The 26,962-nt window shown below is 40.3% G+C and overlaps 1 protein-coding gene across 5 annotated transcripts in view; it reads right to left on the reverse strand.

Annotated features, from left to right (window-relative positions):
• JMJD1C (jumonji domain containing 1C) overlaps positions 1-26,962 on the reverse strand; it is a 112,438-nt gene that overhangs the window by 19,460 nt on the left and 66,016 nt on the right. For 4 of the 5 annotated variants that reach the window (XM_033148931.1, XM_033148929.1, XM_033148928.1 and 1 more), the window contains exons 4-10: positions 11,051-11,156; positions 9,148-9,272; positions 8,164-8,307; positions 7,885-8,071; positions 6,105-7,780; positions 4,187-4,359; positions 1,739-3,906 (exon numbers count right to left, since the gene is read on the reverse strand). In XM_033148931.1, the coding sequence (XP_033004822.1) occupies positions 1,739-3,906; positions 4,187-4,359; positions 6,105-7,780; positions 7,885-8,071; positions 8,164-8,307; positions 9,148-9,272; positions 11,051-11,057 (4,480 nt within the window). In that variant the 5' untranslated portion in view covers positions 11,058-11,156. Of the gene's footprint in view, positions 1-1,738; positions 3,907-4,186; positions 4,360-6,104; positions 7,781-7,884; positions 8,072-8,163; positions 8,308-9,147; positions 9,273-10,969; positions 10,994-11,050; positions 11,157-26,962 lie in introns of those variants that run through there. The other variant, XM_033148930.1, reaches the window with a different exon arrangement.

Consider the following 26,962-nt stretch of genomic DNA (forward strand, 5'->3'; position numbering starts at 1 on the left):
TGAGGTAGTACTTTATGGAGCTACTGTGATCATAAATTCCTGCAGTGCACACATAGCTTGTTTTCTACTGGTTCATGTAGTATAGTTTCCCCATACAATTATGTGAGGGAAATAAGAAAATGCAGAATATATGGCTACGGATTATTTTGTTGAACCAGCCCACAGACATAAAGAGGAAGCACACATCTATTCATCTGCTAACTCCTAAAGCAACTGTGCACTGCAAAAACCAATTTTACAATCTAGACAGAAACAGTGTGATCCATATCACATACTCAACCCTAAATTATTATTGAGTGTGAAAATGTTAACCAATTCAACTGAAGTGCATGTGCACAGAGTGGAAAAGAAATACATAAAAGGAATAGTTCTTCATGGCTGTAAGGGTTTTCAGTGATTGCTCATGAGTAACCAGCCTGACGCCGAGGTCTCTAAAACTAAGTTTCTTTATTGTGCAGATATGTACAGTGCAGCAACAAAAGGTACGTCTAGCTCATCCTTCGGCAGAGTCTGGGAATGACTCCTTCCGGTTCTTTGCCCAGCGTAAAAGCCGCGGGATGCGGAACCCCCGCCTAACCCTCTGCGTCCTCCCCCCTGCGCAAGTAGGGAGGCGGAAGAGGCACCTCACCTCCAGTCCCTGCTTGATGCGAGGGCTCTCCTTCCCTGTCAGAGCCCTGACTCCTACTTCCCCTTCCCGTCTCTCCCTCCCCACTAGAGGGATCACTGCCTTCCTCACTGGAGGAAGACGAATTGCTGAGCAGGTGGGGCGGGGGCTAGCGATAGTGAGAAAGCCCTGGCACCCCTTTGCCATCAGGTTAGGGCAGCACCCTGACAATGGCAATAGGAGATAAAGAATCTTTAGATGGGGAAGCAGCTGGTAGCAACAGGGAGACAGACAGAGAGAGAGAGAGAGAGAGAGAGAGAGAGAGAGAGAGAGAGAGAGATGCATGCCTTGGAAGAAGTAAACGGGCATTAGTCAGAAAGTAGCTTCAGGGATTGGAATTGTGTATCAAGTACCAATCAGTAAAAAATAACATTTTAAAATAACAGTTCAAAGAATGGGATAATATACAGCTGCTTACAACAACAATTTGCATAAACCTCTAAGTTTTAACACTTAGGAATATTAGTGTCCTTTTTATAGCATTTACACAATTTCAGCACTGTTTTGTTGCAGTCCTAAAATTACTTGTGAATAGTAATTTTAAATAGTATCATTCTAAATAGTAAAACTGACAACAATGTTATTTCAGGAATGTTGAATTCCAAAATAAGCTAAAGCCAAAATCAGTCAGTTCTGATCAGTGGCCTGAGTCTGAAGGGGCAACTTTTAACACATGTAGAATACAGGGATAAGATCCCTAACTGGTGAGAGATTCTGTCTCTGTGCTGGAAACCCCTCTGCACAATGAAGGTGACTGCTACAGACTCAGTCCATCATGTGCAAGTTTGAGAGTGTTGTGGGGTTATATTGAAGGGATGGAGCTACACTAAAGCATTCCCACAGCCTCGCCACACGTTCAGAATGAATGTCTGAAGAAAGCATAGTGGACAGCAGAACTGTACAATACACATATACAGATGCATAATTTAGATAGGTTTCAAAATTCAAGCTTTTCCTGGTACTGTATATAATTTTGGGTGTTTTTTTTAAAAGTATAAAAGACACAATCCTGACTGCAATAAAAAAAATCCTAATGTTCTTACATTCCAATTTGTATGTTAACTATATACTTACAATTACTGCTGCTGCTCTGTAACTTCAATTTGCTTTTTTCTTTGGCACTTCTGCTAAGAACACCATTTGGCTTTATTTCTTCCTCTGCATCGCCTTTTTTCTTTTGCAAATCATTCTGTTTCTTTTTGTAAGTTGGCTTAGGCTGCCGCTTAGTCCTTTGCTCTGATTTGCTCTCACTTTCATCAGAATCTCCACTTTCAGAGCCAGATTCATACATCCTTTTCGTTTTTCGCCTTGTCTGTTTCTCTTCTTTCGCAAGCTTTTCCCCCAGCATTTTACAATCTACATTATTTTGCAAATCGTTTGACGTAGAAGCTATTAAGTTAACAGTACATGGCTTAATGATTTCTGAGACACTGTTCCCCGAATTCTCTTTTTTATTAGTATTTTTATCTTCTTCCGAATGTCTTGTGAGCCAAGCTTTTTTCAGCTTCGTGTGGTAGTTCCCTTGACTCGTCTGGGATACTTGCCCATTGCCTACAGTATTTGCTTTGTTTATTGTACCAGAGATGACAGTACTGTCTAGGGAAACGGAGACTGGATATATTGGATTTTTCGCAGCAGTCAACTCTGTATCACTGGCACTGCTGCTTTTAAACTGAGCAGCAGCCAATGCTGCCTTGTGCTTTTTCAAGTGAATAAAATCAGATGGCCCAGAGAATCCAGAGCTGGCCTGAAGAACACTTTCTGTTTTGCTGCAGGCTAATGTAACTGGAGCTGCGGTGCTCAGGCCACATTCTTGTATGTGTGCCACTTCCTGGTTTATGGCTGTGGAGGCAGTACTCTCTACTGACGTGCAAGCTAAAGCTGCATTGGACAAACAGTAAGTCACTTCTGAACTGCCCATGACTGGAACGCCAGTAGTAGCCACAGATGCCGTTACATCCGTTTTGGTGCTGCATAGTGTCGTCGTAGTCGGCGTGACAGAACTGGGAACACTGCCCTGGGAGGCAGCTGGCAAGTTCTTTTCATACTGGGCATGAATTGTGTCTGAGTTCACAGTCGGCAGAACTATTCTTCCAGTCTCTCTGGCTTCTGCTGGTTTGGGGCAATCGGTCTGGTTTATCCCCATCAACGATCTTTCGACAACTCGTTCTTTTGGAGCTGTCTGCACAACAGATACTGTATCATACTTTGTACGTGAAGGTGGGCGTACAATGACAGAAGCTGTGGCAGAAGGCAATTTCCTCTCCATGTGCCATTCCATTTTGTCATTATTTGGAATATTATTATTTTTCCACATATCTGAAATTTTTTGCTCCAAAGCACTTTTATAAACATTTTGTGCTTCCTTCGGCTCAGGTACTAAAGTTGGTGGCTTCTGTAATTCGTGGATTTTGCTACCAGCATTAACTGGCTGCACTGGAGTTAAGGTTGGAGGAGAAAGGCTATTGTAACTTCCTTCCTTCCTCTCCAAACTGTGATGGACTGGAGGGTGAAACACCGGTGCCCTGTGCAAAGCGGGCATTGTTCGGAGTGTACTTGAGGATGAAACAGACAACTGAGTAGGACTTCTGGAGTCATTTCTGAAAGAATTTGCTGAATTAGAGGTCACTTGCTGTGAAAACTGCTCTGTTATCTTGCCTATTGAGCTTTCAGACTCTGGTGGGTGTTTAATCAAAGGTGGTGGTTTTGAAAGAGATGTAGTGAAAGAAGTGAGTGACTGAGCAGAAACTGTTGAAGAACAACTGCTCTGTTTATCGGCACACACACCTGAAACCTCTTTGGAGGAGTATGTTCGTGGTGGTTCGTTGACCACGCTGTTAGACAAAGTGGTAAAATAGTTGCTTTGTGGCAGGTTCTGTGGTACAGAATGCTTCATCTTGTAGAGTTCTGAATCTTTGTCATGTTTTACTCCATGGCTTTTGGGGCTAGAGGATGATAATGGCAATATTCTGGAATATGATTCCCTTTCACCCTCAAGTGCCTTGATTTTAGCAGTAAAAGGAGCAACCTCAATACTTTCTTGAAGTATCCTCCTGTGCTCTTCTTTATACTTGCTCAGCCTCTCGCCTGTCTCTTGAAGTGACCTTTGCAGTGGGTCTACAAAGTGTCTTTGCAAATGGCCCTCTTTTGCGGTCTGTGATCTGTTATGCTCTACATCTGACTTTGCTGGAGTAGCTGCAACTGAACGTAAAGGTTCAAAAATTCCTTTCCTTTCCAATTCTCTGTACAAAGACACAGAAAGCAGAACTGAAATAATTCTGTTTCACATCAATGCATTAATACGCTAAACAAGAAATATGCCATACAAATGTGAAAGTGATAGTAATAATATATTCATCATTAATATACTTTTCATATTCCTGTTGGTCATCCTTTGAGTGTGATGCAAAGTTTCCAGAGACTTAAAGCAAAATACAAAAAGCAAACAAGTAAACCATCCTCACTCTTTCATTGGCATTATCTTACCTCTTGTGTTTAGAGATTTAAACAAAGCAAACTTACTCTTTATGATGATCCGCTATACTTTTTGACAATGGAGGACTAGAGTGTGTCGTCAATTTAAGTGGCCGATGTGGTTCTGCACTGGATGGTCTTACAGGTATGTGGCTCATTAACCCAAGACTGTCAGCTGAGGTCACAGGGGTGGGTTGGTGTAACCAAGGACTAGGAGTATTCTGTTAACAGCAACAAAACCAGACTTTATAGTTACTACTGGAACCTAAACATTTTTATCAAAACCCTAGGGTGTCAAACTGTTTTTCTGTGCTTGCATTGTTTAAGGTATAAATAAGTGACACAATTAAATTATTGCGGCTATCCTATTATCCTATTTTTGAATCCTATTTGAATAAGGATTCAAAATAGATGAAAAAGTATGCAGTTTATTCTGAAGCAAGGTAAAATGTTAAATTTAACAAAACAGAAAGCATACCAAATGAGTAGGAGAAAAATCTGTGGTCAGCATCTTTTAAAAGTAAACTGAAATATCACCCGTGGCCCATTTTTGGAACACAATTCCCAGCCAAAGCTATACCATCTTCCATGCCATACTTACTACAAAATACAGTATGAAACATCTTCAATAGCAATAGATTCAATAATGGGTTAGCTAGAAAAGACTGGTGCAGATGCAATGCTAATGATATCATGATTAGAAGCCTGGAAGCTTGCCATGTTCTTTCCCAGCCCCCTTTCTCTGGTTAGAATTAGTATGGTGCACTATTAAGTCTGCACTGGTACTAAGAAGGGTTTGAAAACCAACATCTGGCCCCTGTTTAAAAGCTAGCAATTAGTTACCACTGCTGCAAATGTAATGTTGCACCTTAGTTAACAACAGAAAGTGAGATGAGAAGAAAGAATACATGAGCATGTGGCATGCTTCCAATCTCCTAATCATGGCTAAAGGTAAAGGTAAAGGGACCCCTGGCCATTAAGTCCAGTCGTGGACGACTCTGGGGTTGCTGCGCTCATCTCACTTTACTGGCTTAGGGAGCCGACATTTGTCCGCAGACAGTTTTTCTGGGTCATGTGGCCAGCATGACTAAGCCGCTTCTGGCGAAACCAGAGCAGTGCATGGAAACCCTGTTTACCTTCCCGCCAGATTGGTACCTATTTATCTACTTGCACTTTGATGTGCTTTCAAACTGCTAGGTTGGCAGGAGCTGGGACTGAGCAATGGGAGCCCACCCCGTTGCCGGGATTTGAACTGTATCGGGCCTCCATCCTATTATAGCATACAGTGGTACCTCAGGTTACAGAAGCTTCAGGTTACAGACTCCGCTAACCCAGAAATAACGCTTCAGGTTTAGAACTTTGCTTCAGGATAAGAACAGAAATTGTGCTCTGGCAGCGTGGCGGCAGCGGGAGGCCCCATTAGCTAAAGTGGTGCTTCAGGTTAAGAACAGTTTTAGGTTAAGAACGGACCTCCAGAACGAATTAAGTTCTTAACCTGAGGTACCACTGTATTACATTCTGCTGCTAAGATACTACAGTAATTGGTGAAAGAAATCCTTCTACAAAGCTAAGGACATTTGAGTTTTAAGTATCCCCACATTCTGTAAGCTTCTACAACAATGACTATTTTGTTTAAGAAAGGGAAAACCCTATAAATCCAGATTTCTCCTTTTTTAAAAAAACAAACCCTAAAGTGCCTTCCAACCTCTCACCTGAAAGCAGAATTTAAGCACAAATATAAGTGTTGCACTCAGTCACCCAACTCTAATAATAAACATAATAATACAATGCTATGACATGTTTTCATCTCCCCCTCCCCTCTTGAATCAAAGCCTGATTACAAAGCAGCAATTATTTAAATTTGTTAAGGCAATTATAAAGCATTATAAACAGATTACACACCACATCAAGTCATCATATGATATTATCCCAATGTATAATAAACTGGGGATTCAGCATGACTTACCCTTCTCAGAGGAGCCTCAGTATTAACAGAAGCTTCTGAATGGACCCATTTAGATGAAGGTATTCCAAGTCCTGAGTATGCATGTGTTCCGTTGGGATACTGCCAAATAATTGGATAAAGTCCCAGGTGATTATATGTAGCAGAAGGGTGAGCTTGCCCAAGAAGATGCGGTGACTGGTGCTGTAGCATCTGTTGTTGTTGCTGGTGTGCTAATGCCAAATGGCTTAAGCTGCTAGCATGAGCAGTCTCTAGTCGTGGATGGCCTCCCAACAGAGAGGCTGTAGGCACTCCAGGTAACACTGTGGGAAGTAGATGCGGGTGATGAACAGAATGGTGAGATGTACTACTAAGAGGATGTGTATTAATAGCAGACAAGGGAGTTTGGTTTGAGGACCCAGCTAACAAATGGGATGCACCAGTTAATGCGGGGTGATGAGTGTTTGGATTTAAACAAGTTCTATGGGAAGTGGAATGAGGAGGATAGTTATGTTGATGTAAATAGGGTGATATATGGTTAGTTCCCGTTTCTTGTCCAATAAGTGCGGGATCTCTGTAAACTGTGAAATGTTCATTCTTGTCAATGATAAGAGGACTTTTAGTAGCTTCTAATGAACTAACTCTAGCTGGAACTGGATGAAAGCTAGACCTAGGTAAATCATGTTCAGTTTTAATTGCTGACCTTGTTATTCCAGTAACATGGCTGTTCTGGTAATTAACCTTAGACTTCACAGTGTCGGGAGATTGGGCGTGTTTATATTTAACTTCAGGAGAAGAATTTGACTTGATTTTAGGGGTTTCAATCAGTGGGCCAGCTTTTGACTTCACTACATCAGAAACTGGACTTTGTTTACGTACTCTGCCCTCTTCTGCTATGGAAATGACAGTTAAAGATGAAACAGAGCCATAAGGAACTTTTTCAGAATTAAGATGTTCATTTGCTGGTGTACTTTTCACAACTTTTGGTTGTATCAAATCCATTTTGTTGGCATTATTAATCCAGTTTTCATCCGTTTCCAGCTTTCTCACTTCCAGAAAGCTTGAATTTGTAAACAGATGTTTTGTATCACTACCCGGAGGCTCCATTTTCTGACGAGTTTGCAAACAAAAAGTATTTGATATGTTTTCCTGGGCCTCAATAGTTGAACTGTTTTCAATATTTATATCAATACAACCTTTTGGTGTAGGGCAACTGGGCACAAACTGCTCATTTGGTAAGAGCTCCCTGGGTTGTTGCTTTTCTATACTGCACTCTTGAATGCATACATCATTCGCATTCCGATCATAAACTGTTGGCTGCTCAGCTTGATGGAGCGAAATTTCTTGCAGCTCCAAGTCAGCTGACTCTGGCCTATCTGTTTCTTGATGTTTTTTATCTTCCTGTATCTCATGCCAGGGTGACTGGCTGTCTATTAGTGTTTGTTCCTCTATACCATCACTGCTCTGGGATTTTCCTTCTTTCCCATTTATCTTTGAAGTGTTCTTGCTTTTCAATTCATTCTCTGAATTCTGCTCCGACGAAGAATCTGTCAGTCTTTTGTTTGAATTTTCTGAGTCACTGCTCTCAGAATAGTCTGAAGTGTTGTCTATCCGCTGCCTCTTCATACTGAGTTTCTTTTCATCATCTTCCGGTTTTCTTCTTTTGGAAATAAAGTGTTTGCTTTTATTTTTGGAATTTTCTGTAAAAATAAATAAATAAATAAATAAATAAATAAATAAATAACCTTTATTTATTACCGTGTTGAAGAAGAATTGTTCCAACCCTTTTGAAAAATGTTTATACCTCCTTGAATGATATAGTCGTATTTTTCCTCTTTTGTCTTTTCTTCATCAGGCACACTGCTATCAGAGCCTTTCCTTTTATGTGGACGAGCATTCCGCTGCTGGTGATGTGAATTTTGCTTAGGTGCTGCACTCTGGGAATTCATTGCTGGCCTGGGACTATTTGCTTGTGCCCGGGTATAGTGGCCCTAAATAAAAAGAGTAATACATTTATAATTCATTAATACAAGATAGTTAACAAAGTAAATGTCAATATAATTTAAAATCAAAATATATCTACGTGGGCTGTGTTGCTGTTCTGGTTGGAACGAGACCTGCGTCGTGATGTAATGCCAATATTTTCACCTTTCAACAAAGAGTGAACAACATCATCTAGAAAGGTCATCTGAACCATAGAGGGATCCACATTTTGTGGTTCTAAAACCTGGTTAATTTTGAAAAACAAAAAAAGGGAATCAATTCTTATTTATATATTCCATATGAATGCCAGTTGCAAATACAAAATTTATGTCCTAACTTGAAACAACTTTTTTGGCACAAAACTTCAAAAGGAATGCAGAAGTGGCATCCTTTCATATTGAAGGGGGGGGGGGAGAGAATACATGTTAACATGTTTTATAAGAACAATGCCAACGTTCCAGCTTTGGTCCCAAACTGAAAATCCTTTATTTTTTTTAACTGGTCAAACAAGAATAAAGCATACAGAATGAAGTTTTTTTTTTCAGCTTCAGAGGGAAAGGAGTTTGAGTGATTAATGATAACTATAAACCAATGCTAACTGAAAATAGGACAAAATGTTATATTGGCCTTTACTTCTACCCCACCATTCCATTATTTGGGGAGCTCAATTAAGGAAAATAGATCTTCTGAATATTGAGCAAAGATCTCAACCCCCCCCCAGCTCGATTTTATTTCTGCATTTATGCCCTGAAAATATTAAAGACCACTGCAATATGCAGTCTGGTTTCCTTTGTTCCATGTTGGCATTTATAGCCACTTAATCACCTGACAGCACTTTTTAAAAACAACAACAATGAATCCTTACAGACATGATTCCCTTCATCCACATTTTATTTATTTTACTGGTCCGGTAATAACCAAATAAGCAGATTTAAGTTTTTAAAACTCGAAATGATTGTGTGAACTCAGATGGGTTAAGTAATATTTTTAAACAATGTATATATGCAACTCAATTTTAGGCCAACAGTTCCAAAGCCATGACAAACCTATTTATGTTTAAGACAAACACAGAAGAAATCGTTACCTGATCATTCATAACAATCATAGTGCGAGTGAATAGATCATGATGAGTTATTATACCAGTGAACCACTGGGTGGCAGAGTCCTGTCTGTATACTCTCACTCTATAGCCGTTTAAGGAATATGGTCCTTCGAAAATAAAAATAAAAATAGCTTTTGAGGATTATTGCAATAATTTTCCAACCCATGGCTTGGTTTTAAAAGCGCATGCAGCACAGATGTTATCTCACATTGTAAAACACCTCCCCCCAAAACCCAACTTCCATTATGCCTTTAAGTCTACTGCATACTTCTCTTTGGATACAGAGGCATTTTTATGATCAAGCAAGCCTAACTTCTTGAACAGAACTTCTACAGCAGCTGTTTGCATGCCCAGATGCTTCTGGAGTAGAAACAATGTAGTTCTTGAAGTTTTGGGTTTCACAGCTGCCAATAGCTTCCCAAAAGTGACCACAGAACTCTGCAGCCTCTGCAGTAGTTCAAAAAAATCAAAATCATTCAGCAGCCTTTTCTCCTTCCCAAGGCTACTGTGCAATAACAAGCATTAATTTATAAAACCCAGCAGATGAAACATGCATTTAAATCACATAGTAATCAACAAACAACTTCCTGTTTTAAAATACTATGGATAAAAGAGGGGGGAGCTTTGTGAACAAAATATCCTAAAATTGGATATTGGTTATATTGAAAACTGCTTGGGAAAAATCATGGCTATTACCCACAAGTCAATGCATAAATATTCTAAGAAGGCAATCTTTAGTCTGCTGTATTTTAAGATTTTAGACATTTCTGCATCAAAGTTTTGTTCCTATGCTCTCCGTTTGTTGCTTTAGCACCGAGCTGTAGCGTGGGAGAAGTTCTGTGAAAAAGAACATCATACTGACATTACACCTCAGGTGGCACACATTTGCCACTAGGTCTAGCCCTATGAATGTTCTTATCTATGCATGAAAAAATATTAGTACAGATCCAGTAGAAGTATGGGTGCATTGTGAATTGCAGCTAAAACCATACTGCCTTTGTGTCTTGCTGGTGGGCTTCCGGGAAGCATCTGGAATTGTGAGAAACAAGATTGGCTAGGCAGACACTGGATGAGATCCAGCAGGACTCCCTATACTCTTACTGTGGGAATCAGATCCACTGAAAAAGCATTTCCAGTCCCTGCAGAATATTACTTGCTAACACCCTTTGTTTGCCTGGAAAATTTACCATTAATGCAGCATAATATTACATACAATATTATTTATATTTAATACATAAACTTGGGTCACAGACTCAGAAGATGATGAAGAAGAGTTTGGATTTGATATCCCGCTTTTCACTACCCGAAGGAGTCTCAAAGCGGCTAACATTCTCCTTTCCCTTCCTCCCCCACAACAAACACTCTGTGAGGTGAGTGAGGCTGAGAGACTTCAGAGAAGTGTGACTAGCCCAAGGTCACCCAGCAGCTGCATGTGGAGGAGCGGAGACGCGAACCCGGTTCCCCAGATAACGAGTCTACCGCTCTTAACCACTACACCACACTGGCTGTCAGTCATGTCCCTTTTTCATCATGTCAGCTCCAAGGACTTAACCACAAACTGTTTTTTGTTTAAATTCACTACTCACAAGTGGTTCAAGTGACAATAAATAATTCAAAATACCGGTACATGCGATTGCACCTGATTTTTAAAAGCATCCCCCCTCAACATAAAAAAACAAATAATTCATGGCTAATGACATTGCTGAACTACTGAGCTATTCACCATATACTAAACAACAGTTTCTGAAATATGAACACACTTCCATTTAATAAATTTTGAAAACAAATCCACATTTCTACTTACAGTATAATTTTTCCTCCAATCATGTTTCAGTATTAATTTTCATGGGACCTAATTAGAAGAAAAAATATTTCTCAAAATTACCTTGCATAAAAATCTCTTGCACCTTTTGTTCCTTTACCCAGATTTTTACTTCCTCCTGTAGCTGTGGGTTGTCCCTGAGAACTGGGTTTAAACTGTCTACGTCGTCCTAAAGCAGAAATTAAGAAGAACCCTACGTTATACACATTTAGTATTTTATGAAGTTTATTTCCTTCAACCCAACAATTTGTTAAAAACTGTGTATTCTGAAGAACACAACTGCAGACAAGTGACAGAAGTTGTCCCAAATGCTTGATTCCCCCTCCATGAAGGACTCTGATCCAATATGTTGCCAAATAAATAAATGGCTTTAAATACTTCTCTATTCCATGCATGTTTTCAATAGCACCAAATCAGTCCACTTTAATTCTTGGATCACAAAAATCTGTCAGTTAAGACTGAAATACCTCAATAAAACTACTGTCAAATTCTGTACTCAGACAATCTCTTTATTAGGCCAACCAAAATGTAACAAAATAATGTGCAAACTTTTAAGTTTTCCAAAACGCTTCATCAAGCTACATGGTGAACAGGGAAGGGGTTGCACTCTAGGTCATTGCATGCTTCTGTGAAATCATACATTTAAAAAACTTGCAAACATCCTGCTCCACCCCCTTTGTGACGTTTTTGTGTCACTTCCAGGTTTGGTGCAATGCACAAGTGTGTGGTTGCACACATATCAGATGCACCTAAAAGATTGCTGCCTGTGTGGTCAAATACTTGTCAGGTCTTTTAACTCAGTCCTGTTTTTCTTGAAAACATGTATCATCTTTTAAAGGCATTTTTAAACATAAGAGAAAAAGAAATCCAATCCTACAATACTTACTAATTTTCAAGTTAGTGAAATAAGGCCCAAACTAAACATAGCAGGCCACTATAGATACATTAACACAACCTGGCTGCACTGGCTGCTCATAAAGTGGTATGTGTGTACTGTATTATTTGAAGGAACAAAAGCATGCAGGGGAGGAAAGAACACATTACCTTTCTGTGCTCTACTTCAATAATGGAAATAAGCCAGCCTGGGAGAAAAATAGCCTAAAGCAATGGAATGTAACAAAATAAGGCAGGGAGGGTTTTCATATAAAGATTAGGGACCTGCCTCTTGTTTTATATGAGTGGGAAAGCTATGAAGACAGTTGCCCCATCACATCTTGTTTGGCCCTCAGATGGAAAGCAAGTCTGCTTACTTGATTGAAGTTATTCAGCTTCAAACAACAATGTGTCTGCCAGCTACCTACTACTGTTCCCTACTGCTCTTTATTCAGCTCTGGAGCTCAAAACTGCTTTGGGTGGTATGTCTGTTTGAGCCAATCACAAAAAAGCAAGTAGGATTATCTCATGCCTTTTGGTGACAGGCTACTGAAGTATTTTCTACATCAAGGAGTAATATCTAATGAGCATGCAAAAAATAAAAAGGTTAAAAATGATATACTGAGAGAATAAAACAATATATATTTAATTAATAAATAAATAAGCCCCTCCTTATGGGTCTATCTTCTGCTTTGAAAATGTGGAAAGCTCACCCTCCTGGCAGACATCAACAAAACTTATGGAAGGAGCTAGTGCCAGGGATTTATGGGCTTTGTAATGCTTTTATCCAGATGATCCATAATATCTCATCTGCCTTCACTGAGGATTAGAAGAGGCAAACAGCCTACTGCACTAAGCTGACAATTAGATTTGGGTGCTCTAAGATTCTATGTGCCACCTGGATGCAAGACTTGAAAATATACTCACCGTACATTACAAAACAATATTCCATTTCAAAAAATGTTTTAACACATACACAAAAACAGACAAGTTACTTAGTTAAGACTAGTAAAAATATCCATGGCTTTCCTATGGAAAAAAACGTGCTGAATCTCTTTGCAGCGAGAAAGCAAAATTGCTGTGTGACATCAAGGATCAAACAGAGAAGAAAGTGACCAAAAAACTGAAGAGATAAGCTGTGATGCATACACAATTTAAGCTTAAACCTGCACTATTAATTTCGCCAAATGGGCTTTTTAGGGCTCTTTTATTTATGTCTGACTGTTGAAGGTGACATTTAAATGAGGGAAGTGGAAAGAAGCTGCAAGTGACAAAAAGTAAGCACTTAAATACATAATTCAATAAGAATTCCTCTAGTCAATAAGCACATCTGGGAGGATGCAGGAAGATGATTGCTTTAAGGAACATATGTATACAAATTCACCTGTTTCAAATGATCAGAAATGGGCAGACTCAAGATCACACTGATAGAACTATACATTTCTCAACATTTTTTGGGGGGGGGGAATTGTCCCCCTCTTCTTTCTGTTATTGTGCATCCGGGATCAGATGTGTGCTTTTCTTAGAGGGGTAGTGTTTTAAGTTGAGGGGCAAGGATCCCCTAAACTCCTGGGTGCCAGATTCTCCTCATAATTCCTAGATTTAATAAATGTTTGAATTTAACCAAGGTGTCAGATGTTGGATTTAGCAGGCTTAACTAGTTTTTTTTCTGATCAGGAAATCACCTGGCAGAAGAGCCATCATGTAGAACAAAGGAAAGATAATGGGTTATTAACAAAATAGTTACTCTCTTCCATATGATATGGGGTGGGGCCCCTCTTCCAGCTGTATGTTAGTGTGCAGACACAAAAGGGTTTAGGTTAGGATTTCAGTTTGCCGGATATGGGTGGGAGGAAAACTCCTTAGGGTTTGTTAGCAGCAAATAGCAAGAAGGGGAACAGAGAACACCATGTGGGTTGACTGTGACAGGCTGTAAAAGAGAAAATGGCTGATTTATATGTTTGGGACCCAAATGATGCTGCGCCTATGAGAGAAGAGATCCTCTAGAAATGTGATTGCACTGAACTCTCTCCACCTAGACTCAGGTTGTATATATGTGTAAATAAACCACATATTATAAAGACACCACAGTCTCTGCTGTGGCTCATTGTCCAAAAGGAAACACAGACTCTGGACACCAGGGTGGATTTGATTTAAATCACTAGTCAGTAAGGCTCAGGGCCGATTTAAATAAAAAAAATCCGATTTAAATCAGTTTTTTAAATTTAAATCGGATTTTCTAAAATTTAAATCGGATTTTTTTTTATTTAAATCTGCCCCGAGCCTTACTGACTAGTGATTTAAATCGTGATTTAAATCAGTTTGATTTAAATCAAATCCACCCTGCCAGGAACCCCTGGAAGATTACACTGATCAGAGATTGGGGTCACGTGTAACACACTCACCTTGTGCCTTTATTACATATATTTAGGCGCTAGGCAAAAAAGGTTCTCTTTAACTAGGCCTTTGGTGAAATATATTCTATGTCACTAAACGCCACCCCAACCAACTAAAGTTTCCAACTGCTTTTCAATGAGCTCCAAGTAGGATACATTACAGTGATCCAGTCTGGAAGTTAGTAAAGCATAAATGGCTACAGGCAGGTCCTTATCTTCCAGCAAAGGGCATGACTTGTACACCAGCCAAAACTAGTAAAATGAATTTGTAAATCACCATAAATGGCATCAAGGAGCACCCCAAATCGATGAGCCTGCATATTTAGGTAGACTACAACTGCACATGGTAGAAGGTGTACACCTATCATTGGATCAACTGATCCCTTAAGAACAGCATTTCAATCTTATCTAGTGCTTATAGTAATTACCTGTAACTAGACCTCAGTTTGTAAATGAATCCATTTAGGAAAGGTAGTCCTACAATGAGGGTCCCAGGCTATGTTTATAACTATAGGTGACATCAACCATAATCCAAATAATTATGAATGGTCTATATGAGCCCAATGGGTCTTTGGGAGTTGTGTTTCCTGAACAGAAGCTCCTTGGGTCACACAAAAAATTGCTTTTGAAACCAAGGAGAATGTCAAAAGTCACTTGTGCTATGGCACTGGGGGTGGGGGTCATTTGTTTATAAAGTAGTCATAAATTCCTCCAGCACAAAGCATGAACCTAAACAATTCTTTGGATGTCAGCCAATGTTCCATTGGCACATGTAATGAATTTAACACAAGTTGTAAACTGCAACTGTTGCAATTACTGTAAAAAAAAGTTTGAGTATAATGTCTCTACTCTCTGAGAAGCTGCTATGCCTGTACAGAACATGAGAGTTTGGAACATAAAGATATTGTCCAGGACTGTGAAACTCATTATAAAGATGCAAAATTATTGGTGATCACTATGGGCACATGACATCTTCTTTGATGGCAAATTAAAACCTGAACCCTTCCTGCAGCCAATCAGAAGCCGCGCCAGTGTCGCCCCTACCCAGAGGCATCCACGGCTTTTGATTGGCTGCAGGAGCTTCCTGCGGCCAATCAGAAGCTGTGTCGCGGAAGTCAGTTTCCACGCCGCGCCTGTTTAGCGCGGGGACTGACCGAGCAGGTGGCAGGGTCTGCAGGGTTCGCGGGCGGGATTAACGAGCCCGGTAGGCCGTATCCGGCCCACGGACCTTAGTTTGCCAACCTTTTGGGCCTAGAGGTGCTTCATGCAAATACCAGCAAAAGTACCAAAATAGTGAGAGTGGGAAAAAGAGTGAGGGATCAGAGGCCTTGCCAGAAGGCCAGTCCCAACAGCACTGCACCTACTACAATTGGTGTTACCCATCACCTTACTTGGTGGCTAAACACATTTTTAACTATATAGGTTTTTTTTTCAACCTGCTGCCTGCAATTCTACAGAATAACAACATAGGAAACGTATATTGAAACCCATGTATGTTAGTTGAACAGCATTATTATTTGATAAATTCTTAACTCAGCTTGAAGCAATTCAACAGAGACTGTGCCATGTCTGCAATAAAGGTAAAAGGACCCCTGACCATTAGGTCCAGTCGCGGACGACTCTGGGGTTGCAGCGCTCATCTTGCTTTACTGGCTGAGGGAGCCGGTGTACAGCTTCCGGGTCATGTGGCCAGCATGACTAAGCTGCTTCTGGCGAACCAGAGCAGCGCACAGAAATGCCGTTTACCTTCCCGCCGGAGCGGCACCTATTTAACTACTTGCACTTTGACGTGCTTTTGAACTGCTAGGTTGGCAGGAGCAGGGACTGAGCAATGGGAGCTCACCCCGTCACGGGGATTCGAACCGCCGACCTTCTGATCGGCAAGCCCTAGGCTCTGTGGTTTAACCCACAGCACCACCCACATCCTTGTACATTCCAAGTTCATTCACTGATAATCTCAGTCCGAGGTGTACTTACCGGTATATACATACAACAAACAAATGAAAGACCAATTGACAGAATTTATTCTAGAACAGAACTTTGAATTGTTAATTTTGTGCACTGTGCATACAGCCAAAATGTTAGCAAACTCACTAACATAAAACAGAATCAGGATTTGGGATCCAAACAGGGGGGGGGGGGGAGAGAGAGAGAGAGAGAGAGAGAGGCTATCAACTCTTTATACACTCCATAAACTGCTATCTTCTCTGTACCTGCTTAGATGTAGCCATACTATTGGTTTCAATGCATACAGGGTATGCATTTTAAGCATTAATTTTAGCTGCCTTCTTTTTCAAAAATAAAGATAAGAAGATTTTGCAGTTCTCATGGAGGTCAGCAGCATGTCCTTGCCATCTGTGGTCTAATTAACTACAGCTCCCACTAGATACTTAAGAGAGGGACAATTTAAAACAAGAAATGGAATCAAGACTACTACAGATGACAGATTCCTTAAAATATACCATCGCTTTCAAGACAAGTGTTTTTAATATACAGCAGCAGCAAAGATAAATATAAAAAATTGTTTTCAACAACCTAAATTCACTAAAATATAATATTAATTGCAATATATTACACATTTTAAATCAAATACAGTTTTGTGGCACTATTTGAGACATTTGATATTTTAGTCAATGGTGAAGTCCTGCAAAGACCTCTCAGAAAGAAGCACTATTTTCTACATGACATTCTTTTAAAAAACTTACAGGTTACCTCATCATCATCTTACATTGGGCTCAAATAATCTGCTGCAATCCTCAACACTTGCTTTAAATCTACTGAAATGAAAACTGTTTAGAAAAGGAAGTGTTGATATTTTTCTTTTTGTTCACTTAGTCCCTTTCAAGCAACAATGAGGTTAATAGCTCTGCCCCAGTCAAAGGAAGGATAGAAAGCTACCCTACTCTGCAAACAAAAGACTGGAATTAATAGATCAGTTACTGATTTACAGCCTAATGGAAGGTAAGCCATGCACAGGAGGAGCAAGTCAAAGAAGCAATTCCAGAGGAATTTGGATCAATAATGTCACACAAATATACACAACTTAAACCAGGAGTGGGGAATCTTTTTCAGGTCAATGGCCACATTCCTTTATGCCAGGCATGTCCAAAGTCCGTTTTGGGTCCTATTGTGGCCCGCTGGTCGGTTTAATCCGGCCCCTGGAGTATTTCCTGGGATAAAATCCTTTAAAAAGCTCAACAACTTCAACCCTAAAAAACAACTTCAATCCTTTGGTCGGCCCTCATGCCCCTTCACTTCATCAAATCTGGCCCTCTTTGAAAAAAGTTTGGGCACCACTGCCTTATGTGAAACTTTCAGTGAAAACCTTCAGGAGCAAAATGGCAGTGATGAGTGGGGATCAGAGACAAAAGTGGGTGCAGTAATGGAGGTGACTCTTGAGCAATAGGCTACATTCTAGCCATGCAAAACAAGCAAGCAAGCAAACAAGCAAACAAACTAACAAAAAACTCATTATTATTTTTTTACTAATATCTCCATCCAAGATGTTCACAAATGCAAACTGCTATGCTAAGCATATGGATTTCTCATAGTACAGACTTAGTGGCTTGTTTCCAGAGAACAGACAAGGTCACAGGAACCCTAAACAAAATGAAATTGCTATAAAACATGATTTGTGAACAGACAAAATTCTCACATAATTTCTCCATTTCTGTTCTGGCAAAGAAAGACATGAGATGCAGACCATGAAATCATGTCTAACAAGTTGAGGTGTTTTAGGAAATTGTTATGATTGTCACACAGTAGCGGGTATAACTTGTGTGTGTATGTGTGCTTGCTCGCTCACGTGCAACCCCCAATTTGCATAGGGGTTGCGTTCCGGGTCACTGCAGACTTGCATAAAATTGGACTTGAAACACCCTGTTCCACCCTTTCAGTGACGTCTTTTATTACGTTTCCGGGTCCCTTCCAATTTCATTGTTTATTAGAGTTCCTGTGACCTCTTCTGTTATTCTGATACTTTTGGGGGCCCTTTTTTCTTTTATTTGATTAGTTCAAGAGAAGCCAGCATGCAGAGCACTTCTGCATGTGTGGGATGAAAGCAAAGACCTTCAAACTTATTAAAGGTTGCTGCTATCATGGGGAAGCTTCCGTAGAACAAAGGTTGCTAACTCAGTCTTGCATGCTAGCCACAAATTACACAACCACCTTCTGCCCAGGACTGCTGAATCATCATATAGTTCCATACTGAGAAATATACTGAGCCTACTGTGGTGTTTTAAGTTTTTAAGGTGACTTAAGAATATGTGCAACTTGATCTGTAAACTGTTTTGGGAGAAATGTGCCTATGGCTGCAAACAAACCCCCAGACGTTCTGGAAAAAGACTACAGACTACTCTACTCAGTACCTATTAACAAGCAATCTCCACTGTTTTGCATAAACGCAAAGTCCTTAAACCAGGAGAAGGGAACCTTTTTCAGCCAGACAGTAGTGGGCAGGGCCAGACGCAAAAATGGGCAGTGTAATGGATGCAACTCTTACCTTTGTACAGAAGGCTATATTTCACCCTTGCAAAAACCAGAGGTATATACATACTGTATTTTTCGCTCCATAAGACGCACCTAGTTTTTAGAGGGGGAAAGCCCTACTTTTTTGAGGATCAGCTGAAAGTGGTACAGCTTTTTTTGCAAAGGGAAAAGCCCTGCTTTTTTGAGGATCAACTGATAGTGGTGCAGCTTTTTTTGCAAAGGGAAAAGCCCCATTTTTATGGGGTCCAACTCACAGTTCTGCAGCTTCTAGTCCTACAGCCATTTCTACAGTTTCCAGACAGATAATCTAATCAGCCAGTCACATGTCGCTGGGAAACAAACAGCCTCCCTCTGCATTCAACAATGGAGGCCTGGGCAAGGGGGTGGGGCTGGAAAGGGAGCCTTATCTCTCTCCTGATCACTTGCTGAACAGCTGTTCAGCAGCTTCCTTTCAATACGCCCTTCTCTCTTTGTAAAAAAAAAGAGCACGATCTGCTTTTGGCCCCTAGGCAATTCGGCTCCAGGGACCATGCATTCGCTCCATAAGACACACAGACATTTCCCCTTAGTTTTTAGGAGGAAAAAAGTGTGTCTTATGGAGCGAAAAATACGGTAAACACATCTCCCATCCAAACTAGAAAGTCAAATTATCACAATCCAAGGACACATTCCAGTCGGACAAATGCACTTCAGGAGGGCATGGAACAGCACCAGTGAGGAGTGTGGTCTAGGGAAAGGCATGTGGAGTAGGAAAAGTCCCAAGTGTGACCTGGAGTGCTGCATTTGACCCCTGGACCTGAGGTTCCCAACCCCTGCCTAAACCAATCCTCTTCAAAGAAGTCTTGCTTCCAGACATTTTCATTCCAGTATACTTGCACTGACCATTAAGACACACTTCCTCCTCTTTCTACACTGTCAATTACTTTTCACTTTCTAGTACTTGAACTGGTAAATGCGGTCCTAGACTTTCATGAGAAAGTGTCAAAACAAAACAAAATAAAAAATTCCTTCCAGTAGCACCTTAGAGACCAACTAAGTTTGTTCTTGGTATGAGCTTTTGTGTGCATGCACACTTCTATACCGGTAATTCAATTCTGTACATATTCTGGAGTCAAACTTATTTGCCACATAAAACACACCATGTTTATAAATCTCAACAGAAGGCATGAAAGCATCTTGAGATACTAGTGATGCCACAGAAGTTTGGCCAAAATGTTTGCATGGCTCACTCCCCTTCCTCCAAGCACTTGTCTCCCCCCACATTGACCTCATTACCTTAACTGAATATTTTAAGTTTCAATTTCGTCATCCAAATTCTACTTTAACACTTTTCATTATTTTGATCAAAGTATATCTGAAAACATTCAAAGCTGTTAGGAGTCAAATGTTCAGCTGCTTTAGCAACTACAGAATCAACTATGACACGTCCTGCATAATGCTGGTAAGCATGACTAACTGATTTAACAGGCAACGTAGAAATGTAATTGAGGTCTGGGCTTGAAACATAGTTGATCCCCCCCCCCCCCCCCTTTTAAGCACACACATCTTGCATCAATCACATAGTCTGCCATTCTGTTACATAGCCAGGGACTTACTGGAAAAGAGACTACTCTGTACCTTGGGGGCGGAGCGGGGGGACAGAAGGCACAAGTCAGATCTCAGCTTTGCTGATTACTATTTTCATCTCCAAACATTTTCGCAGTCTATTTTTGTGATTTCACAGAAACAAAATGTTAATATTCTCCCTGACCTAGATAAAACAGATTATGTGCTGCTGCTATATAGCGAATCCATTCTCAGTGGTACTAGCAGCTGCACACCTGGGGCTAGGGAGAATATCAACAATTTTATTACCATTTGAAAGAATCCTAATTAGGAAATATATGATTGTGAATATTTACTGGTCAGAGGAACTATCACCTTTCATAATTAATGCCAGGAATTAATTAACAGTGCTTTATGGATTATCCAGTTGTATTTTTCTTGTACATAACCTTGTAATGGGTAAAGGTAAAGGTACCCCTGACCATTAGGTCCAGTCGTGGATGACTCTGGGGTTGCAGCGCTCATCTCGCTCTATAGGCCGAGGGAGCCGGCGTTTGTCCGCAGACAACTTCCGGGTCATGTGGCCAGCATGACTAAGCTGCTTCTGGCGAACCAGAGCAGCACACAGAAATGCCGTTTACCTTCCCACTGGAGCGGTACCTATTTATCTACTTGCACTTGACGTGCTTTCGAACTGCTAGGTGGGCATGAGCTGGGACCGATCAACGGGAGCTCATCCCGTTGTGGGGAATTGAACCACCGACCTTCTGATCAGCAAGCCCTAGGCTCTGTGGTTTAGACCACAGCGCCACCCACGTGTAATAGGTGGTTATTTATATACCACCTCTTACCACCTTGTACACTGTGATGTACAAGCTACAGAAGTTTGCCCCTTGATTTATAGAAGTATTTATATATCAAGGGGCAAACATCTACACAATAGTAGCTTGTAATCATCAAAATACTATATTGTTAGCTAGTAGAGTCACCATAATTTAAATGATCTGAATTTGCATCCTGATGTTTATTCTTTGTTCATTTTTAAATCCCTTCCTGGCTGTCATCAGAAGTATTAAAGTTACCTGAAAATTACTGTATACCAGATTTCCACACGTTAGAATAAGATAAATTCAATTTTACTTTGACCTTTTTAATTAATCTGCAACTTTCACATCTTGAACTTTCATTACTAAGATTAAGCTACTGGCTATATGTTCACACACTGCCTCTCTCTCACAGGGATGAACCATGTTAAGCACTTTTAAGTCCTATTTCATTTCAACATGGAGTTAACCATTATTTCATTCTCACTCACTGAAATAAATTGAACTTGGAAGGTGGTCAACTTTGGATAGGCCTGTGCTCTTTCTCCTCTAGTTTACAAATAACAAACACAGGGAAAGCTGAACAAAGACATACTATCAAGGCCAGAATTCCAAATACAACATTATAAATACAAAAATGCAACACTATTTAATGGCCTCCGTGCCAGATTAAACACAAAGACATTACACTACAAGCATAGCACAAAGAAAAATTTAAGTCGCAAAACCGTTGTCATCCAGTGCCTAAAGGATAGTGGAATAGGCACAAGGCAAACATGGTTAAGAACGGTGCTCCATAATTAGAGTACTGTTACAGAAGATAACCTGCCTACAATAATTACCTATTGAAAGTGGGAATACTCAAAGTAAGGCCTCAGCTGAGGATCTCAGTATATCTTCATTTCAGAAAAGGCAGCTTCAAATATTTCAGTGCCAAGTCATTTAGGGCTTTACAGGACAAATGAGCACTTTGAATTCCATTCAGAAAGAAATGGAAAGCCAGTGGAAATTTCTCAACAGTAAAAGATGATCAACACACAGGTCCCACTTAATCTGACCACTGGCAGACCTACACATAATATATTACAGTAATCCAATGTGGATCAAAGGCATGGTTTTGTTTCATGGCAAATTAAGTCACCTCAATACTTCTTTATGTTTCTCTAGGTGCTAACAGCACTACTATGTGTCCCATAATGATTTAGCTGGGGTGGGAGTGGGGGTGGGGAGAGATTTAGCAAACATTCATATAACAATGGTGGAGAGGTCACAGTTCTACAGTTAGTGCTGTTGAAAAATTCTCAGAGATTAATCAACAGTGTTTAAAACCATACAAAATAATATAGAAAGCAACTATGCTTGCCTGCTTCCCAACTACCATATTGACCCAAATATAAGCCACACCCGAATGTACCGTAAGCTGCACCTTTAAAATTGATGGGGGGGGGGGAAATACTCAAATATTCCTTATTGCTCCTGGCTGCATATTGGGTGGGGATGGGGAGCACTCTGCGTTGCCAGTGGCCTCCCCTTCCAAGCCTTGGGGAAGGGGGGGGGCTACACGTTGGCAGGATGCTGTTTGTCCAGCGCACCTGGCTGCATACCGTAAGGTCGCAAATATAAGCCACACTTTTAACTTTTCAAGGTTGAAATTTGGGGGGGGGGGGGAAGTGAGGCTTATATTCAGGCCAATATGGTACTTTAAGCACTAGAAATAGAACTGGTGTCACAGAAATGCATTTGCAGTGGTACCTCGGGTTACAGATGCTTCAGGTTAGACTCCGCTAACCCAGAAATAGTACCTCGGGTTAAGAACTTTGCTTCAGGATGAGAACAGAAATCGTGCGGCAGTGGCGCGGTGGCAGCGAGAGGCCCCATTAGCTAAAGTGGTACCTCCGGTTAAGAACAGTTTCAGGTTAAGAACGGACCTCTAGAACAAATTAAGTTCTTAACCCGATGTACCACTGTACATGGTAACAGAAGAAATAACCAACTGTGTATATTCCTGGTTAACAACTTTATTTTACTGGAGGTTTTCGTATTGTATTTTTTATTGTTTATTGAAATATGTTTGAGATCTTTACAGTGAAAGAAACTCCCTCCTAAATATACTGTACTGTTTGTGATGCAGCACATATTAACCAGCTTTTATTCCCCTCCTACATGTGTGAAGTTTACATGATGGACTCTCCTTCATTGGAGGTTTTTAAGCAGAGATCAGAAGACCATCTGTCTTGGATATACAGTACTTTAGCTGAGATGCGGGTGGTGTTGTGGTCTAAACCACAGAGCCTAGGGCTTGCTGATCAGAAGGTCAGCGGTTCAAATCCCCGCAACAGGGTGAGCTCCCATTGCTCGGTCCCAGCTCCTGCCAACTTAGCAGTTCGAAAGCACGTCAAAGTGCAAGTAGATAAATAGGTACCGCTCCAGCAGGAAGGTAAATGGCATTTCTGTGCACTGCTCTGGTTTGCCAGAAGCAGCTTAGTCATGCTGGCCACATGACCCGGAAGCTGGCCACATGCAGGGGGTTGGACTGGATGACCCTTGGGGTCCCTTCCAACTCTACAATTGTATGATCCTGTTTCTCTAAAGTTACATATTAAGCAATTTAGAGTGATATATCTGTTCTGTATGTATGAAGAAACAAGAGAAAAGGAGGAAAACTAAATTCCAGGAGACAAGGTGATAAGTTAGGTGATGGCTATTGTGGGGGAAGAAATTAATCGTCTGCTCCTCAGTCTGCATAGTTTGCCCTCCCTCTTTTCGTGTATATGAGTGGTAGGGAAACTCTGGCCCACAAGCCTATTTGCTTATTTATACAAGATTTCTTGCTGCCTCTTCACTGTAAGGTCCCAGGAAGAGTTACAGCGATATTATCATACAATTAAAAGCAAGTAAAACAGTTTATATACAGTTAGAAAAACAATTCCTAGCAAAAGCAGCAGTTAAACAGAAAGATAGGTTCCATAACAATAAAATCCTTAACTGTCAAAGTCTGTAGTGTCTGCAGCCATTCAAATGTTGCATAACAAATGGTAGGTATGCCAATGACTGTACATAATGCTATGTTCCTCTTAGTTAGCCCAAAGGTAAAGAACAGAATTCCATTAAAAAACATACAATAAATATGAGTTAATGTTTTTTCCTTTAAAATCCTGTCATAAACACTACCTTAAACTCCAAATGTAAAACAAAAACTCAGGATATAATATTTGTACAAAACTTTAAATTTCTAAACCTGACAGTACAAAGATCAGCCTGAAAACAAGTGGACAGTGCTAGGGGAGAGGTGAATATGATATGTAGGAATTTGAGTGTCCTGCATAGCTCTCTTTGCCTCATGACCTCCAGAAACAGAATATATGGAGGTCACAGGAGCAATGAATCTGGTTGGTGACATTGCTACCAGCATGCATGCACAGGTTTCTCTAGTTTGTGTAGAGCAAACTTACTTAAATCAGTAGTTTCATGAGCAGAACACTCCCCTCTCCAACCAAAAGGAAGAATTTTAGAAATTGCTTTCAACAGGCTTTCTTTCTTTTCTATATCACCTCAGTAAATGTTAAGGAAAGCAGATCAGCTTCACAGAATACATCACCAAAGATTGTAGCAGATGTGAAGGGGGGGGGACATGAATAAAAAAACAACCCTCACACTCACACAAAATCCAACTTAATCCCAATTTCCCCCCCTCACATTCTTGCTGGAAGAGACTCCTGAGGAATACACTACACAAAAGAAAAATACTGTACTCCAATAAGTTCACAGTTAGGGGCAGGTCAATGTAAATATCAAAATGCAAGGAAGCAATAGTATGACTGCAGCAGAAAACGGGAAGCAGGCCAACAGCTCTGCTGAGAATCTAGTGGCCTTTGTCTCTTCTCCCTCAGCTGCTATCTAGAAGCGGCCATTCTACGATTGCTTCTGTGTGTTGTTTTCTTTTAATTCCTGACTGCCTCCCTTATTATGATTTATACTCTTCCTATCAAGCACAATATTGGGGCAGCTTACAATGAAATACTGAACACACGGCAAAATACAAAACAGAAAGCTAAAAACAGCAAGTTCATAGAAGCAGCATACGTATCAAAATAACCGAAGAAAAACAGAGGTGGTAAAAGGACAGTGAAAATCAAAGGTCTTTACTCTGTTCCCATTGCTTCACTGCCTTCCTACTCCTTTTCCCTCTCAAGGTTGTGTTCTCATCCGTACCACAATCTTTCCTTCCTCTTGTTACTCAGAAGAAAGTCCTCGAGTTCAATGGTACTGACTCTCATGTGCACATGACAATCACTCACTGGCATAAAGACAACCTTTACACACACACTCCATTTATCCCATCTCATCCAAACACAGCCACTGCCTACAAAGCCTGCAATGTGTATGGCAAGAAATAGCTCCATACACCACCACACTGCTGATTTACTTCCTCAAACTAAACTCTAAAGGTTTTCTTGTAAGGAGCTTCTTGAAAACTATCCATAATATAGATATAACCAAACACAGGCTAAAGTGACTGCCCAGCAAAATGTTTACATACTGTTGCATAAAATGCAACAAATTCTCTCATATATCCACTTCTGACTTTCTAAAAATATTTGCTTACATTTTTCAACAAATCAAGTTGTAAGAAAGTTATTTTCTTCTAGAAAGACAAACATCCAGGTGGATGATAAATTTCACATGCCTCATGCGAAGTTTCAAGCCCAATTTAAATATGCAACACAGCCATATGGAGGTTGCTGCATGTGGCAAAGTGTTTGTGGAGTTTCCTAAGCAATTCCAGACATTTTCTCCCCACAAAGTCTTTTTTTAAAATGAGGTTTTAAAGTAGCATAATGAAAAAAATCTAAAATTGTATATGAAGTTGTAACCTGGCTGTCCAGCCACATGCTCGGTTAAGCTGTACATGAATGGGTCCTAAGGCGTTGAATAAATGTGTTCTCTAAAATTAACAACCTAGATTAAAATACCAACTATATAAAGTTTGGAAAAACTACCGTACTCTTTAAGTAAAGAAGTGTCCAATACAAAATTTGAAGGAAATATTTTTGAATAGAAATGATACAACACTCACAGAAACTATGTATCATCTTCAAATAACCTGCAACTCACAGTTCCAAGAACTTTTATAGGACTGTTTTGGGCAGCTTATAATCAATTTAATAATAATAATAATTTAATTTATATCCCTTATTATTATTATTATTATTATTATTATTATTATTATTAAACCATGGGCATAGGCATGATTTATTTTTGGGGGGCAGGCTTTATGTTAGGGAGGGCAGAATCAAGTTATCTACAATGCAAATGGTCAGTTAGTTAGATATTATTATTTATTTACTTGATTTAGAGGGGCAGCTCCCTACCCCCACTCCTGGCTATGCCCATGCTATATCAAACCAAATGATAATGATATTAATTCAAATTATACAACAACAGCAACAATTCAATTCACATCATGCCCCTCTTCCCAAAGCAGCCTAGGGGAGCAACTCCTACCGTTCCCAGCAAACATCGGTGTACCGGTAAGTTTGGGTTTTTGCTTCAAGATTCCTGTGATATTAAGGGATTGGCACTGACCCTGCAGAGCAGATGGCCAGGAGCATGTTTTGGTCTCATTACAACAGGCATCACTTACAATGTAACTTGGAATACAGTGACCACCAACCAAGCTGCCAGCATCAACCTGCTTCCATCTCTTTGCCTCCCATTGTCTTAAAACCTGGACCATAAACCAAACAGTCAAGGTTGCACAGAGAGATTCTAGTTCCTGGATGATACAATAATCCAATCAAACGCAAGTGTCAAATTACTTAAGTTTTATTAAAGAAGTCTAGAAAAGG

The sequence above is a fragment of the Lacerta agilis genome, chromosome 5, assembly GCF_009819535.1.
Source record: "Lacerta agilis isolate rLacAgi1 chromosome 5, rLacAgi1.pri, whole genome shotgun sequence".
Classification (NCBI taxonomy): domain Eukaryota; kingdom Metazoa; phylum Chordata; class Lepidosauria; order Squamata; family Lacertidae; genus Lacerta; species Lacerta agilis.